This window comes from Quercus suber, unplaced genomic scaffold, assembly GCF_002906115.3.
Source record: "Quercus suber isolate HL8 unplaced genomic scaffold, Cork oak 2.0 scaffold_24, whole genome shotgun sequence".
NCBI classification, from domain to species: domain Eukaryota; kingdom Viridiplantae; phylum Streptophyta; class Magnoliopsida; order Fagales; family Fagaceae; genus Quercus; species Quercus suber.
In genome coordinates, this window is record NW_027069489.1 from 246,404 (window position 1) to 263,919 (window position 17,516).

Here is a 17,516-nt window from a genome sequence, read left to right on the forward strand (position 1 = left end):
ATAATTTTTTTACTATTATTATTTTTAAAATTTTTTAGGTTTGATAGCAAAGTTTTATCTAGAAAACTAGAATAAAGGACTGATCGATCGCTAAGAAACAACATTACTCTAAAAAAAGCACAAAACAACAAACATTGAAACACCTATAAAAAAAACAAAAACAATAGTAATAAACAGACAAAAACAATAGTAATAAACAAACAAAAAGAAGCGAACTCAAACACGTGATCTGATCAGATCTATGTCAGACTAGACAGCACTCATTTCCACGTTTACAAAAGATTACAATTCTTCGGCTGCTCAAATACAAAGCTCTCTCCACTAAGACGCAGAGACACAGAGAAAGAGAGAGAGAGAGAGAGAGTAGCAACTTTCAACGAAGAAGATGCAGCGAATCATCCAAACCGCAGTGACACTATCGAACAGAAATTCCAGGTCCAGGTCCAATTCTCGCTGCTTTCTCTCCCAGCTAGCCCATACCCAAAACTCCATTCAAGACAACAATGATATTCTCACACCCAAAATGCCCCACTTCGATTACACCCCACCCCCTTACACTGGCCCATCTTCTGCTGAGATCTTGAAGAAGCGCAAGGAGTACCTCAGCCCATCCCTGTTCCATTTCTACAACAACCCCGTATGTTTTATATGCACAAATCTTATTCATTTCACTATTTTTTTTTTCCCTTAATTCAGATGCATAGAAATCGATGCATATATAACTTTTTGTAGTATCAGAAAATTATTATAATTCAGATGCATAGAAATCGATGCATATATAACTCTTTGTAGTATCAGAAAATTATTAGATATCATCGTAGCAACGTGATAGTCTCTCTCCTCTAATGAGTGGGATTTGTTATTTATGAGACAGGAGGACTCTCACATTGTTGGACGGGATACTTTCTCCTCTCACGTTGGATTTTGTCGTGAGTGAATTTAATTAGTACTACCTATTATTTATGAAATAGGAGGAGTCTCACGTTGTTGGATGTGATATTTTCTCTCTCTCTCTCACGTTGGATTTTGTCGTGAATTTAATTAGTGAGATTTATTATTATGTAAATAGGACGCGTCTCTCGTCCTTGTTGGATTTCAGGAGATATTGGAATGTTTATGATGTTTGGTGGTGATTATAACATTTATGTGATTGTGTTTTTACAGTTGAATTTGGTAGATGGGAAAATGCAATATTTATATGACGAAAATGGTCGTAGATATTTGGATTCATTTGGTGGGATAGCCACAGTTTGTTGTGGGCATTGTCACCCGGATGTGGTGGAAGCAATTGTTAACCAAACAAAGCGGTTGCAGCACTCTACGGTTCTGTATCTGAATAATGCTATTGCTGACTTTGCCGAGGCTCTGGCATCTAAGATGCCCGGAGATCTCAAGGTGAATTGCTTGATTTCAAGCTTTGTATAGACCCATATTCATTTTTTTTTTTTCTTTTTTTTTTCTTTTTTCGGTTTGATGTGAAATTTATATAAGCTTAATTTCAGGTTGTTTATTTCACAAACTCTGGGACAGAAGCGAATGAGTTGGCTTTGATGATTGCGCGGTTGTATACAGGTTGCCATGACATCATTTCACTTAGAAACGGTTATCATGGGAATGCAGCTGCGACAATGGGTGCTACTGCTCAATCTAATTACAAGTTCAATGTTGTACAGGTATATTTTCTTAAGTGAATGACTTCTGCTTTGTAATGAATTTTCCCCATAGTTTGTTTATATGGACAGTAATGCCTTTTATAATGAAGAAAGAATGAACATTACAGGTTTATAACATGGAAAAACCAGACTAATTGTCATTGTTAACTTTATTGATAAAATGTTTGTGCCAACAGACTGGAGTTCACCATGCCCTGAACCCAGATCAGTACCGAGGTGTCTTTGGTTCAGATGGAGTAAAATATGCTAAAGATGTCCAAGACATCATTGACTATGGAACTAGTGGTCATGTAGGTGGCCTTATTGCAGAAGCGATACAGGTAACACTGCCACTAAACCACACACACTCAAGAAACACAAACATAAACCTGCTAACATAGGACTATGATTGAGAGATGATTCATTTTGTTCATTTCTGATTTGAGTCTCCTTGCTTGACAGGGAGTAGGTGGAATTATGGAGTTGGCGCCAGGTTACCTGCAAGCCGTGTATGACAGCATTAGAAAAGCTGGCGGCCTTTGTATAGCTGATGAGGTTCAGTCAGGGTTTGCTCGGACAGGCAGTCATTTCTGGGGCTTTGAAGCACATGGTGTTGTTCCTGATATTGTGACCATGGCAAAGGTAGATCCTCCCGACCACCATTGGCATCACTCCCTCCCCATGGTTTGAGGGAGCTTATTAGAAATCTGTAGATCTTTATAGCACTATTTGCATTCCTTGCCCATTGCTTTTGGGGAGCTCAATAAACGACCTATAAGTATAGCAGCTTTTTGAGAAATATCCTGCGCTAGTTTATGACATAGTAAGCATTTTCATTACATTTATGAATGAATGCTGTATAAAAAATCTCATTTTGTGAAGTAAAGTAGGTGAAATAAAGTTGTCAGAGGAAACCTGAGCTTGTCTTGAGCAAAGAACTTTTTACCCATTCATACTGTTCAGACTGTGAATGGAGTGGAGAACTCTTCCCCATTATTTACCACCTGATTCTGCTGCACCCGAATAACGGAAAATTTGTGGATTGCTCAAAGTAAAGATACATTAAACACTGCATGGAAGTAAATCAACCTGTAATGGTTTGTTTCACATCATTTGCATGTTTACTTCCTTCCCATTGTTCTGCATACAATCAAGGTTAATCCTTATATGGGGCCAATTCCTTGTTTGCACAAAGATGCAATGAGCTTTGGCACTTCTTTCATTAAATGTAACTTAATCTTAGATCTTTTGAAGGGTCATTTTTAATTTCCTTTTACAATTTTATTCACTGTACATGCTTGGTATATAGTGCTTGTTAGTTTCAGAAGTTCAGCTTTGTCCTGTGGTTTCCTCAGGGAATAGGAAATGGCATTCCCATTGGTGCAGTGGTAACAACTCCTGAGGTTGCAAAGGTCTTGACTTACCGCAATTATTTTAACACCTTTGGGGGAAACCCTGTATGTTCTGCTGGTGGTCTGGCTGTTCTGAGAGTGATTGAGAAGGAAAAGCTTCAGCAGAATGCATTTGTTGTGGGGTCATATCTGAAAGAGCGTCTTAGTGCCCTTAAGGAAAAACATGAAAGTAAAGTTCTGTTCTCTTTGTTTTAGATGTTATGAAATCTGAACCCTCATCTCACATTCTTGATTGGTACTTGCCATTTAGAATAAAATATGGCTGCAAAAGATATGTTTGAATCTTTCTAGCACCACTTGGAAAACCTTCACTGTAATTAATAGATTGCTTTACTTGTCCCTGCAGTAATTGGCGATGTGAGGGGGAGAGGTTTGATGCTTGGAGTTGAACTTGTAACAGATCGCCAGTTAAAAACTCCAGCTAAGGCTGAAATTCTACATATTATGGACCAGATGAGAGGTGGGTGTGTGTGTGTGTCTGTGTGCATGTGTCTGTGTACATGCTTAATGTGGGTCTAATAGATTTACACTGATATTTCAGAATTGGGAGTGCTGATAGGAAAAGGTGGGTTTCATGGAAACGTTTTTAGGATCACACCTCCTCTCTGCTTCACCAAAGAAGATGCTGGTTGGTTTTCTTCTTGTTCTTGTTCTTGTTCTTGTTCTTCTTCTTCTTCTTCTTCTTCTGACTCAAGCAATTGTATATCTCCTTTGGTTGTAGATTTTCTTGTGGATGTGATGGACTACACAATGTCAAAGATGTGAGATCTACAAGGATCAAGTTGCAAAGCTGATTATGCATGATTAGCCCTTCTTTTCTTTGAGGAACCATTATTAGCCTTTTAACTAACAATATAGTAGTATTTTTTAGGTGTGTATGTCTTTGGAAGTGCAAGCTGTTTATATACGTACTGGTTTCTATGGAATAAAATGTTAGTTTGCTGGAAGATGTTGAGACACCACCTCATTGTCTCTCTCTTCCTTTGCAACATGAACTTTTCTCATATTCAGGTAGTAAATTTGTTTTCAAATAAGACTTGTGCTCAACCTTACTTTACAGAGGCAAGGATGGCAGTATTAGCAACATACTGTTATAACTTATAACTAATGTACTCATGTAATCAATGGAGCCAGGATTTGATTTAGAGGGGGGGACAAAATTTACATACACAAATATACATGACTTGAACACACACATAATATAATGTACTTGAGACCAATATGAAATATGGAAAATTTTTAGGTATTCCAGGGCACATAGAAATTGTGCTCTTTCTTCTCACATTTATGGTAGATCTCATCATGAATTTAATAAGTGGATAATTTTATGAATATGAAAGGAGGAAACATTATTTTTCATGCTTCAAGAGTACCTAAAAATTATTTATGAAATATATGAGATCAATATGAAATATATAACGCCATTTATGAGTGATGATATATTAATGTGAAAAATTTCACACAAAGATATAATATCTTACACACACACACACACACACACACACATATATATATATATATTTATATTGTTAAGATTTTTTCCATGAATAAGCCGGTAATTTTTTAGATTTTATTTTTTCAAAATCAAATTTTCACTTATAAATGAATGGATTTTTAACACGTTATGTACAACTCACTTAAAGTTATATTATTATATAATTATCGCCAAATTTTATTGTTTATACAAAAAATTTTATGAAGTAGAATAATTATAACATGAAGTAGAATAATTATGAAGTAAAACCACCCCGTTTTACTGGGAACCATATCATCTTTTAAATGTCTCTCTTTCCTTTTGTTTTTTTCTTCTCCATATTGTTTGTTTTGTTTCACTTCATTTTTCCACCCTACCCTATTGTATTGTTTATTTTAAGTGAGAAGAGTAAAGAAGCAATGTATGTTATAATCTCGAGTCTTAACCTCTTAAATCCTGATTCAAAAGAAAAAGCAAATGGAGGAGGTTCAAGGTTGTGGGCACTGTATACCCTTGAAGAAAAGGCCAAAAAATATTTTGAAACTGCCGTCTTTTATATTCTAAATTGGAGTTTAATTTGAAAATCAAACTCAAATTCTTCGCATTTGTCCTACTTTGTTGTGAGCGCCATAAAGGATTGAAAATTTTCACTTTTTGTCCTACTCTGTTGAAAATTATGTTTAAAAAAAAAAGTAATAGTAGTAGACCATGATAAGATTTTGGGGTAACCGATTGTAGAGAAAACTCTTGGCTGAGTCTAATTTTGGCTTTTGTAGAATTTGATGATAGATTTAAGTATTTTTAACGCTAAGGTTTATGATACATTGAGCTTTAGACTACATTGTCCAAGTTATGTTTTTGAATTTAAACTTCTTCTTCTTCTTAAAATTTTATTTATTTATTTATTTATTTATTTATCGTAATTTAAGTTGATGGTTTAGGATGGTGACATGCGTTATCTACTCCCTCAAAGTGTTTGGAAAAATGCTTGAACCAAACTTTCCATCACTTAGGATTTACAAGGTAAAAAATTCTGATAGAAAACTTTCCATCCTTACTAAAAGTTATTTTGTATCTTTAAGTTCAATGTGAACGCACCAATGATATCTTAACTAGAAATTGTGTCCCAAGTATTGTTTATGTTATATAGCAAACTAGTATAGGCTGTATCATACTTTAGCATTGAATTTACCTTCTTTTATCTAAACGTTATCTCTTTCTCAAATTCTTCACATTTTGGCCTACTCTGCTGTGATCACTAGAAAGAAATTGCAATTTTCTGTGGAGGTTAATAAAACCATGTTCCTTAACGAAAGTCATTTTGTATCCAAACTTCCATCTGAATCCATGAATGAAATCTTAACTAGAAATTGTGCCTCAAGCATTATTTATGTGAAATAGCAAACTGGAAGTACCAAGAAACAATACCAATATTAATTTTCATTTTTCTTTTTCTTAAATCATTGATTGTATTCTAATGCTTAGCTAGATTAAAATTTGATTGTACATACCTCATATAATGCAATTTAGAAGAATAAGTATTAAATGTGGGTTCAGGCTAGTTCAACTGATAAAGTCTCTTGTTATCAAATAAGAGATTTAAGGTTCAATCCTCGCCTATACCAAAACTAATTAGTGTCTTGGTCCGATAATAAAGAGAAATTATCAAAAGCGGACACTATTATATACTTTATGGGGATGTTTAGATTTGCTTAGGAACTTTGGTTTAGGGGTGTGTCGGTTCGGTTTCGGTCGGTTTTCTAAGTGTTGACCAACCGAAACCGAAATTTTCGGTTTGTAAAATTCTCAACCGAAACTGACCGAAGTAATTGGAAATCAATCGGTTTCGGTCGGTTTCGGTGGGTTTATTCGGTTTCCTTAGTAGGTAGAATTTTGTTTTGGGGAAACTTTCCCAATAGCCTAGTTGGCTGAGGACCGTTTGGGCGCATCTGCCATCACATTGATAACATTGCAAATATCCAGGTAAGAAAAAGGAGCTTTTTCAAAAGTCACATTTTTCTTTGATATCTTTCAACGGACAAAAAGAAAATCGTATAAATATAGGAAAGAAAAAATAAACAAACCCAGAAAACTCACTGTCAATGACATTTATTTTCTAAGAAAGCAAAACAAGAAAAAAAATATTAACAAACCCAGAAACCTAGAAAATATTAACAAACCCAAAAAAAATTAACAAACTCAGAAAAAATTAATAAACCCAGAAAACCCCTTTGCTTTCCCACGTTTTCTCACCACCCAAACACCAAGCACCAAGCAAAGTAGCAAACCCAAAACCAAAAAAAAAAAAAAGAGAACGACAAAGAAGCGTATCGACAGCGTGATGGAGAGAGAGAGAGAAACGAAGGCTGTTGAAGACTTGAAGTGAACAGCGGCTTGATGGAGAGAGAGAAACGGCGGCCTGATGGAGAGAGAGAGAAACGGAGGCTGTTGAAGACTTGAAGTGAACGACTGACTGGAGAGGGAAAGGGGAGAAGAGAACAGCTGTTGAAGACTTGAAGTGAGAGACTGAAAATATGATTAATAGGGTTATAAAGAAAACCCCAAAACGACGTAGTTTTGGTTATAAGGAGAGGTAAAATAGAGGAAAAATAAAAAGGCTGTTACTAAGGGTCGAACCTGGGCTGAATGGAGACATGCGCGTGTCCTTACCGCTAGTATACTAGAAACTTTGTAGAAATAATTTGTACAAATTACTATTTAATATATTTCGGTTCGGTTCGGTCTGTTCGGTGTATTAGAATTTGCCACCGAAAACCAAACCGAAATTTTAGATTTTTTATATAATAAAACTGAAACCGAACCAAACCGAAACCGAACCAAAATTTTTGCATCGGTTCGGTTGGTTTGAAGCGGTTTTTTCGGTTCGTCGGTTTTTTGCACACCCCTACTTTGGTTCATGGGACTATTTTTGGTTGGTTATGTTGAAACAGTCAAAAATTATGTGTTAAAAATATCTATTATGCTAAAACTAATCTACAAGTGTTCAACAATAAAACAACATATTACAAAAGTATAATGGTGTATGACTGTATTCATCATTTCCATACAGATTTATGAAAAGACATAAATGCATCATTTATTGTCACACACATATAAACTGTTAGGGGAAGGTGAAGAAAATAAATTTGTATAGTGCTGAAGTGTAGGAGCATGAGTAGCACTCACAAAAAAAGAATTTATTTATTTATTTTTTTGAGGAACACAAAAAGAACTTGGCACTTCATAACATGTTACGAATTAGTTTAAGCTAAATTATCACCATTCAAATATATTTAGATTATCTACCCAAGCCAAATTAGAGTCAATCTATATGTTATTTGCAAACCATATGACTGAATCAGCGATAAACTATTTGCCTTTAAGGTGAAATTACTCATATTTAGGGCCCAACACTCAACTTCCTAGATGCCTCATGCTTGAAGCGACAAAAAAGGTTAGTTTCAAAATACATCTTAAGTCAAGGCCTTGCATTTGGACAGTATTTATTTTTCTTCCTCATTGTATAAGGAATTGTTATTTTTTTCTTGGTACTAGTCATGAATAGGTGATTTGTGCCAAATAGAAGTCTATGACAAGAACTACTTCAATTGTAATGAAGGTTAATCCTTGGAAGGGGCCATTCCTTTGATTGCACAAAGTAAGATGCAGTGAAAATCTTAGATCATTAGAAGGGTTATTTTTTATTGCCTTTTACACTTTTATTCACTCTACATGCGTAGTATACAGCATGGTTGTCAAAATCATGATTTGGATCGTAGGAATGCACGAATTTATGATCCCACCTCACCAAAACGTTTAGGATCACTCTAGAATTGTAAAAATGGTAGGATTGTGTAGGATCATATAGAATCGTAGGATCGTATGGGATCCTATCGATCCTACCAAAAACTTTTTTTTTTTTTTTTTTTTTATGGGATAAATTTTTTGTTTTGATGAAACTTTAAGGGTTTCATGTTGGGGTGGTATGACTTTTTCTTTTATTTTTATAAAATTATGTTAACCTAAGCAAATGTTTTTTAGTTTCTAGTGCACTTGTAATCAAAATGAAGGAATGCTTCATCATTTCTAAATGAAGAATTTGAAGTTGGCTTTGCTATCTTTTAAGCTATAACATTGTTAAATTTGTTTGATCAATATACTAATTTGTATTCTAATTTTACTAAAATATTTTTTATATATAATTTTATAAGTTATGCTTGTATTTGTATTTGTTTGATTGATTTTTTTGAGCATGCTTTTTAATTGTTGTTGAGTGGTATAACTTGAATAGTTGAGAGTGAAATTGTATCTTGATGTCTTTTGCAATTCTATTATACAAATATATAATGTCTATATAGATGATGAAATGGAAGATGATGATTAGGAATTTAGGAAGGTAGTTATAAGAACCTTAAAATGAGAAAAATTAAACGTTCACTTTACCTTAATATTCATCTTATTTTTGAATTTCATATTGTAGTTAGCTAGTTTCCATTTGCTAATTTATTTTGGATTTCAAACTTGGAACTTAGAACTTAGAAAATGTTTTCCATATGTTTTGATAAATATTTTGGTATTTGGTTGTTAATTAAACATTTATTGAATTTTTTAGATACATTGGGTCAAAACTTAAATATATTTGTTTTGTTAGTATAAACTTAGCAATGTATGACATGCAAATTATATCATATGATGCAAATCTTAGTTTTTTAATTAATGAATTTATATTTTACATGATTATTCAACATAAAAAGCTATTATCAGTGTGTTTTTTGCTTTAAATATGAAAATATGTAGGATCTTACGATTCACGATTCGATCCTACGATCTACGATCCTACCTACCTTCAACAATCCTACGTAGGATCTTGATTTTGACAACCTTGGTATACAGTGCATGTTAGTCACAAAAGTTCAGCTTTCTCTTATGGTTTCCTCAGAGAATAGGAAATGGCATTCCCATTGGTGCAGTGGTAACAACTTCTGTGGAAGCAAAGGTCTTGACTTAGGCTGCGTTTATTTCGCTTGAAAACACTTTCAGGAAATTATTTTACACCTTTGTGTGTGTTTGGCAGCTACGGAAAATACAGTTAACAGAAAATCATTTACGCTTTTACTGGAAAATAAGCAACTTCAGTTGTAAAATCAATTACACCTTCATTTTACCTTTAAATGATTTCTGGGACTCACAGACAAAGAGAGAGAGAGAGAGACAGAGACAGAGACAGAGAGGGGGAGAGAAGAAAGAGCACAGGGGTCTGAAACCCATCTCCCCTCAGCTCTACCCCACACGCAAACGCCGGTCCAAGGTCCCTTACACTCTGACGAGTAGCACCTCCATACCCGATCCACTCAACCTCACCTCTGCCCATTTTGAGCTCTGCATGTACCCGATCTAGCAAGGCAAAACTCTTCCTCACGCTGACGAAGCCCATCTCACCTCCAACATCTCTGATCCATCGCTCCCACGTTGCTGGTGAAACCCTTCTCTCAAACCCACCCTCTACAATACCCGATCCACCTAAGATCGATCCACCCAAGACCAATCTCAATCTCGACCCACCTAAGACCGATCTCGTTGCCGCCGCTGAAGACTGTTGCCACCGCTGAAGGTCGATCTCGTTGACTCGATCTCTATCTCTTTCCCGATCTATCTCTCTTTCCCTCAATCTCTTACTCTTTCTTCCTCCCTCTCTCTTAGTTTGACCGAGTTCAGCTTGTGAATGAATGGAGCTAATGGAATTTTGTTTTGATAACAGTATATACTGAAATTTTCTATTATAAAATTTGTTTAGTAGTTGAGAAAATGGCTGAGAAAATGTGAGAAACTAGTAGAAAAATAGTATTTTCAGAATGCAAACAAACACATGAAAACATTTTCTAAAGCAATTTTCATAATGTAGCCAAACACTTGAAAATATTTTCCTTTCACAAAAATATTTTCACTTGAAAATATTTTACACTCGAAAAATATTTTACATTCAACCAAACGCAGCCTTAAACACAATTATTTTAACACCTTTAGGGAAACCCTGTATTTTTTACTGGTGTTCTGGTTATTCTGAGAGTAATTGAGAAGGAAAAGCTTCAGCAGAATGCATTTGTTTTGGGGTGACATCTGAAAGATCATCTTATAGCCTTTATGGAAAAGCGTGAAAGTAAAGCTTTGTTCTCTTTGTTTTATTAGACGATAAGAAATACGAATCTTTTGTCTCGTACTTTTGATTGCCACTCTTTCTAGCACCACTTGGAAAACTCGTACTGTAATTAATGAGTTTGCTTTAATTACTTGTCTTTGCAGTTATTGGGGATGCGAGGGGAAGAGGATTGATCAGGGCCGGCCCAACCATTTTAAAGGCGTGATATATTTAAATGAGACATTTTTATTATCACTTAAATAATATTTAACTAGTATTTAATATCATAATTTTTTTGTAAAAAAACTATTCCTTTTATTTTGTAATGTGCTTTATTTTTTTTGGAAAAATGCTAATGTTATAACAAATTTTACCAAAAAAAATTTCAAATGATGTAGAAATAAATGCGATTAGTAACACTTCAAGAAGATAATAAATAAATATTTGAATGAATGATATTAGGGATATTATAAATTTTACAACATGAGGCTTACAAAGATGTATTATTAATCACAAAAAATAATTCAAAAATGCATCTAATAGGTTATTGACGTCCACATATCATATTAATTGTCACATTAATTTGTAAAGTTTTCAAGAAAAATTAATAATATTTCTAGCATTTTCCTATATGAATTATTTCTTTAGATTAGTGACACATATATTTGTAAGGAAAAATGATAGACAAATTCTTTTACAAAAACTTTTACAAACTGATGATATGGTGAATGATTATAGATAAATAAAAAAGTGATGTTATTAGTGGGCTTAGATGAGAACCAATAAGAAGTAGGCTATAATAACAATTTGTAAAAACATTGTAAAATAGTTTGTAAAACTATAGTATTACTTTATTTGTAAGACCCATGTATTTAAAGTTGTATTATCTCTAGTATTACTCAATACTTTGGGACTTCTTAAAAGTAGAGGAAAATTATAAAACTAATTTTTTTTATTAAATTTATCAATTTTTGCCCCCAAAATTTAGGGCCTTTCTCTAGTAGGGGGCCATAGGTAGTAGCCTAAGTGGCCTAGGCCTAGGGCCAGCCCTGAGTGTAGGTGGGGTTCTTTTAATTATAGGTAAATATTCTTAGATCAATGACATTTTGGACAATTTTGTTCATCTAGTCATTGTACTGTTTATTAACTTTGTTAGAGAAAATGTTGCTTGCCATAAACTGCATCTTTAGTGTTTTTTTTTTTTACCAGATTCAGGTGGTGTCTCCAATGGTTTAGCAGCATCGATCTCTAGCAGGTATAAGCGTTCAGTTTTGATGAGACATAATTGTGTATGAGTTTTACACACTCAATCCGTATAGAATATGCATTAAAAAAAACATAGCAGAAACAGGAGGGAAATTTCAGTAAGTCATATAATTAAAATTGAGAGGATTGAGATTAGATGCAATACCCTAGGGGCTGGTATTGTTCCTGATTGTAATCCTGATAAGCCATTTATTATTGCAGAACATCTAGTAGGATATTGTTGAAGACTATCAAAGTTGTGAATCATATCAGAAAGGAAGAAAAGGAACGAAGCAAAAGAAGAAAGAAGAGAAGAAATGAAGTCTGAGATAAAATGACAGCAGTGTAGTGTAGTTGTTGTAGTATTGTAGTTTTAATGTAGACTTGTAGTTTAGTAATGTATTTAAGTAGGACATGTTCACACATGACATAACTAGCTAACACGTGCTATAACTGATCCCGTGTAATTTGGGATATTTTGCTTTGCTCTGTTTAGTATTTAGTCACAATTACTTGTACGATTTCATTGATTTAGTTTGTAATATCAGTTTAGTTAATGAGAGCTCTTGCACTTTTCAATTCTCTATCATTTTACATGGTATCAGAGCCTATTTTCTCTCATTTTCTCTCTTGCCAAACAAAAATTTTCTTTTGATTTTCTTTGTTTTCTTCATTTTCTTGGTTGCTCATGGCTTCAGATTCATCAAGTGCACCTTCTTCTTCATCTACACCAGCTGCAAGTGTAGCTATGGCAGATGAATCTACTAATAATCCCTTTTTTTTACCAGCAAATGAAAATCCTGGTTTAACTCTCACATCTCAGCCTCTCACTGGTCTTGAGAATTACATGACTTGGGCGAGATCTGTGTTTCTTGCTTTGAGTTCAAGAAATAAATTTGGATTTTTCAATGGTTCAATTTCAGAACCAGATCCAACCTCAACTTTGTTCAATTCTTGGAATAGGTGTAACACTACGATCCTTTCATGGTTGACTAATTCACTCAGTCCTGATCTTAAGGCTAGTGTGATTTACATCAATTTTGCAAAAGACTTGTGGATTGATCTCAAGAATAGGTTATCTCAGGACAATACTCTAAGATTGTTTAAGCTTCAAAAGGAAATTTCACATTTGGTTCAAGGATCAATGTCAGTGAGTTCCTATTTTACCAAATTCAAGACTTTATGGGATGAATTTGTGAATAATCAACCTTTCATAGTTTGTAATTGTCCTTGTGTTTGTGGTTCTTAGTAATCTCAGCTAGATGCACAACATAAAGAGTATGTTTTTAGGTTTTTAAGACAATGGTTTGAGAAGTTTTCCTTAACTATTCTACAAATGGGGTTTGTCCAATCAAAGTCTAACTACTCCTTGTTCACTCATACTCAAGGAGCTTCATTCACAGTTTTATTGGTATATGTTGATGATATACTCTTGAGAGGAAATAATGTTGCTTGTGTTAACAATTTGAAGAAAGTTCTTGATGATAAGTTTGGTTTGAAGGATTTAGGCTCATCAAGGTATTTTCTAGGATTAGAAGTGGCTAGGACTGATGAAGGAATCAGTCTTAACCAAAGAAAGTATGCTTTGGAAATCCTCAAGGACACTAGTTTTATTGGCAACAAACCTGTTAAGTTTCCCATGGAACAAAACTTGAGATTATCCAAGTATGAAGGCAAGTTGTTGGAGGAACCAGGTCAGTATAGAAAACTAATTGGAAGACTCTTATACCTTACCTTAACAAGACATGACTTGACTTATGCAGTGCATAGGTTGAGTTAGTTTGTTTCACAGCCAAGGGAACCACACTTACAGGCAGCTCACAGGGTGCTTTAATTCATTAAAGGGTCACCAAGTAAAGGCATATTCTTCCCAAGCAACACAGAGTTGCATATCAAGTCCTTTTGTGATGCGGATTGGGCTGGATGGCCAGATTGAAGGAGGTCTCTCACTGGTTTTGCAGTATATTTGGGAGATTCCTTGATTTCTTGGAGATCAAAGAAACAAGGAGTTGTGTCCAAGTCCTCAGCTGAAGCTGAGTATAGAGCCATGGCAAGTATGGCCTGTGAAATCACTTAGGTTTTGCAATTGTTGAAGGAATTGAGGATTGAGCATTTAAGACCAGCTATGCTGTTTTTTGATAACCAGGCTGCATTTTACATAGTAGCAAACCCGGTCTTCCATGAAAGAACCAAGCATATAGAAGTTAACTTCCATTTAGTGAGAGATAAAATTTTAGAGGGAATGATTAAGACTTTCCATGTTGCTACAAATTCTCAAGTTGCAGACATCTTCACTAAAGCTTTGGGTTTTTCATCCTTTGTGAGATTGTCAGAGAAACTAGGATTGAAAGACATTTTTCAACCTAAGCTGTTAAAGGAGCAATCTAAGCAATTATAGGTAGCTTCCTTAGTTCAAGTCTCAGAGCCTAATACTTTGGACTTGAGGGGGAGTGTTGAAGACTATCAAAGTTGTGAATCAGATCAGAAAGGAAGAAAAGGAACGAAGCAAAAGAAGAAAGAAGATAAGAAATGAAGTTTGAGATAAAACAACAGCAGTGTAGTGTAGTTGTTGTAGTATTGTAGTTTTAATGTAGACCTGTAGTTTAGTAATGTATTTAAGTAGGATGTGTTCACATGTGAGATAACTAGGTAACACATGTGCTATATTTGATCCCGTGTAATTTGGGATATTTTGCTTTGCTGTGTTTAGTATTTAGTCAATTACTTGTACAGTTTCATTGATTCGGTTTGTAATATCAATTCAGTTAATGAGAGTTCTACCACTTTTCAATTCTCTTTCATTTTACAGATATGTTAAATTAAAACATTGAAGTTCAGCATAATCTGTTAAAAAATTATAAGTATATATCATAGGATATGTTATAAAACATTGACGTCCAATAGGATATGTTAAAAAATTATAACTTTATATATTGTAGAATATGTTAAAAAACTTGTGTACAATGACTGTATTGCCTTATAAAAAAAAAAAAAAAACAACTATATTGCAAATGTCACTACAAAAAATTGGACCTATAGTGGCATTTGTGAAACGCCACTATAGGTACTAAAAACGCCACTATAGTATTGCAACTATAGACCATTTTTTTTTTAAAGGCTATAGCAGCGTTTTAGAACACCACTATAGGGCAGACCTATAATGGCGTTCTAAAGTGCTTCTATAGCCTTCTTTTTTCTTTTTTCTTTTTTTTTTTTTAAAAATGGGTCTATAGTGATGGTACAATAATGGCATTTGACAAACACCAATTATTAGCTCTCTTCATTGCAATGGATATGAAGTTTTCAATCACTGTGCTTTTCTAGTTTGCTTGCCAGAGGATAATAAAAAACCAAAGCCTTGGAGAGGGCTTCTTTGATGACATAAGCTATGTCTGCTTGCCCATCAAAACTTGAGGTGCAATTTTGATTATCATAATAGGAGGAATCAACATTTGATCGATACACATGAACAGTTTGGCAAAAAATCTCAAGGTAGGGATCCTTGTCAATGCTAGAAAGAGAAAGGTGAGGATGTGGGTTTCGAGGGTTGTACTAGCACAACATTTTCCCTATCAAGTAAAAAGGGCATTTGATGTATATGGTTGTTTGCCATGGAAGATTAATGTAGGTGTAGGACTCTTAGGTGAGACTAAAATGTGGGAATGCTTCTCATTTACATATATAGTGTAGAGACTTGGGCCCAGCTAAACAAGAATGGCTCAGGGAACTAGGGCCTAAGGCTGGTCCAGACCACCAAGGCTACCCCATTGAAACTGGCCCAACACTTTAGGAATAGGCCTAGCCCAATGACAAAAATGCAAGGGTGTATGGTTGGGGGACGGTGAAATCCTGGGTTAGTCAGGTCCAATACCAACTAACAGGCTAGGAGGAACCAATGAGAGGACAATTAGATTCAGGTCAGTTCCCCGAGCACAGTTAGTGCCATTAGGAAGTTCGCTGCCAAACGTTATTTGGCGTCAGGAACAAATTTCAAGAGAATCCTCATAAGGAATCACTTTTCTTGGGATTCCAAGCAGAAGTGGAATTGCATAGGGACTAGTGCAAAAGTAATAATTTGAAACCCCACTAATAGGAGACTATAAAAGGAAAGATAGGATGATGGGAAGGGGGTTGGTCGAAAAACACAAGAAAAGGAACTCAGAAAGGGAAATGAGGAAGAGTGAAAGTTAGAGGAGAGGTCAAAGAGGGTTAGAGTTGGGCTAGTGGCAAGGAAGGGGAGAAGTTTGGGCTATCAAAGCAGTGTCTGAGGTAAAATTTAGTAGGAGTACTAGGATACCCACCAATAAATAAATTGGGAGCCCAAATTCATCATCCCACAGGGAATTACCAGGGGGATTGGGTACCATATATAGTATAGCCATCATTCTCTGTTGGAAAGTATATTTTACTTTTGATGTTAATGAAGACCAAAAATCAAGAGATTTATTTGTAAAAGAAAATTATGAGATTGATTGTTAGAGAAAATCATGGAATTCAGATAATTAATATGCAATTCAAATTATGTTTGACTATTATGTGTAGTATCATTATAAATATGGAGCTTTTGTAATGTGTTTCCAAGTTAAGTAATTCAAGATGTGTAGTCTTTTGGCCTTTGTTGGTGTGGTGGTAGGTTGTTAGGCCAAATCATGTTTGTTCCTTTCGTTCTTTTCTCCTTACTTTCGCTTCCACATCTTCTACCATTTTCCATTGTTCTCTTTAATTTTCACATTATCCTTGTCCATTCATTATGAAAATGTGATTAAGGTCCCTAACCTTCAAATATGAAGACGTGGTCATTAGAGTATTTGAACTAGACAATGTAAATAACAAAAGGGCTCAATTTACACATCCAAGCTCCAAAATCATCCACATCAATCAAGTTAAAGTTGTGTAAAATAGCATTGTTGCTACAATAATCATGTACATATATATAGTTACTATTGCTTTGTATTTCAAAAGTTTCTTCTTCTTCTCTCTCTCTCTCTCAAAGCCTCCATGACTAGACCTTGTAAGCCATTACTTACCTTTTCCACATTTAGTACTGGTTTTCCTTCATTTCTCTTTGTAAGCCCTCTCCGATCTCACCCTCACTCTCATTCAATCTCTCTTTCTTTGTCCTTTTTTCACCAAGCTCAGCAATAGCCAAACCCAAGTGACCACAACCACCGGCGATAGCGATGGTTCACGACCATCATTCAATCTTGCTATTTTTACACTCCCTTCATTCTCATTCTTCTATTTTTTTCTTTGTTTGGTTTGTGGATTTAGGGATTTAGATTTGGCTTGATTATTAAGATATGATGTTGCTTGCATGTGCTTGGTTTGGATTTTGATTTCAAATGTATTTGGGACGTTATATGAATCTCAAGGGAAATTTTAATGGGGTTTTGGATATGGTGGCCCGATTTAGTTTGAGATTTCCTTGGATTTGGGTTTTTCGGATTGGTTGTTTGTGTTGCTGTGGGTGTGAGTTCTAGTTTGGGGTTGCTTCAACATGGGTCTGATATTATGGCTTTAATATGATGTTTTATCTATTGTGGTGGTTGTAGTAGTGGTGGTGGTGGTTGTGGCAATGACCATGTGGTGGTAGCAAT

General features: G+C 34.9%; 1 protein-coding gene across 2 annotated transcripts; it reads left to right on the top strand.

Annotated features, from left to right (window-relative positions):
• Positions 1 to 201: 201 nt before the first annotated feature.
• On the top strand, positions 202 to 4,098 carry LOC112000437 (alanine--glyoxylate aminotransferase 2 homolog 2, mitochondrial). Of its 2 annotated transcripts, XM_024032566.2 has the most exons (10): positions 525 to 637; positions 875 to 929; positions 1,165 to 1,395; positions 1,503 to 1,673; positions 1,850 to 1,993; positions 2,115 to 2,294; positions 3,008 to 3,233; positions 3,411 to 3,524; positions 3,606 to 3,692; positions 3,786 to 4,098. In XM_024032566.2, exons 3-10 carry the CDS (start codon positions 1,186 to 1,188, stop codon positions 3,827 to 3,829), a joined length of 1,176 nt encoding a protein of 391 aa, XP_023888334.1. In that variant the 5' UTR covers positions 525 to 637; positions 875 to 929; positions 1,165 to 1,185; the 3' UTR covers positions 3,830 to 4,098. The 2 variants fall into 2 exon arrangements, with proteins under 2 accessions (XP_023888331.1, XP_023888334.1); XM_024032563.2 differs by lacking the exon at positions 875 to 929 and having other exon boundaries at positions 202 to 637.
• Positions 4,099 to 17,516: the final 13,418 nt, after the last annotated feature.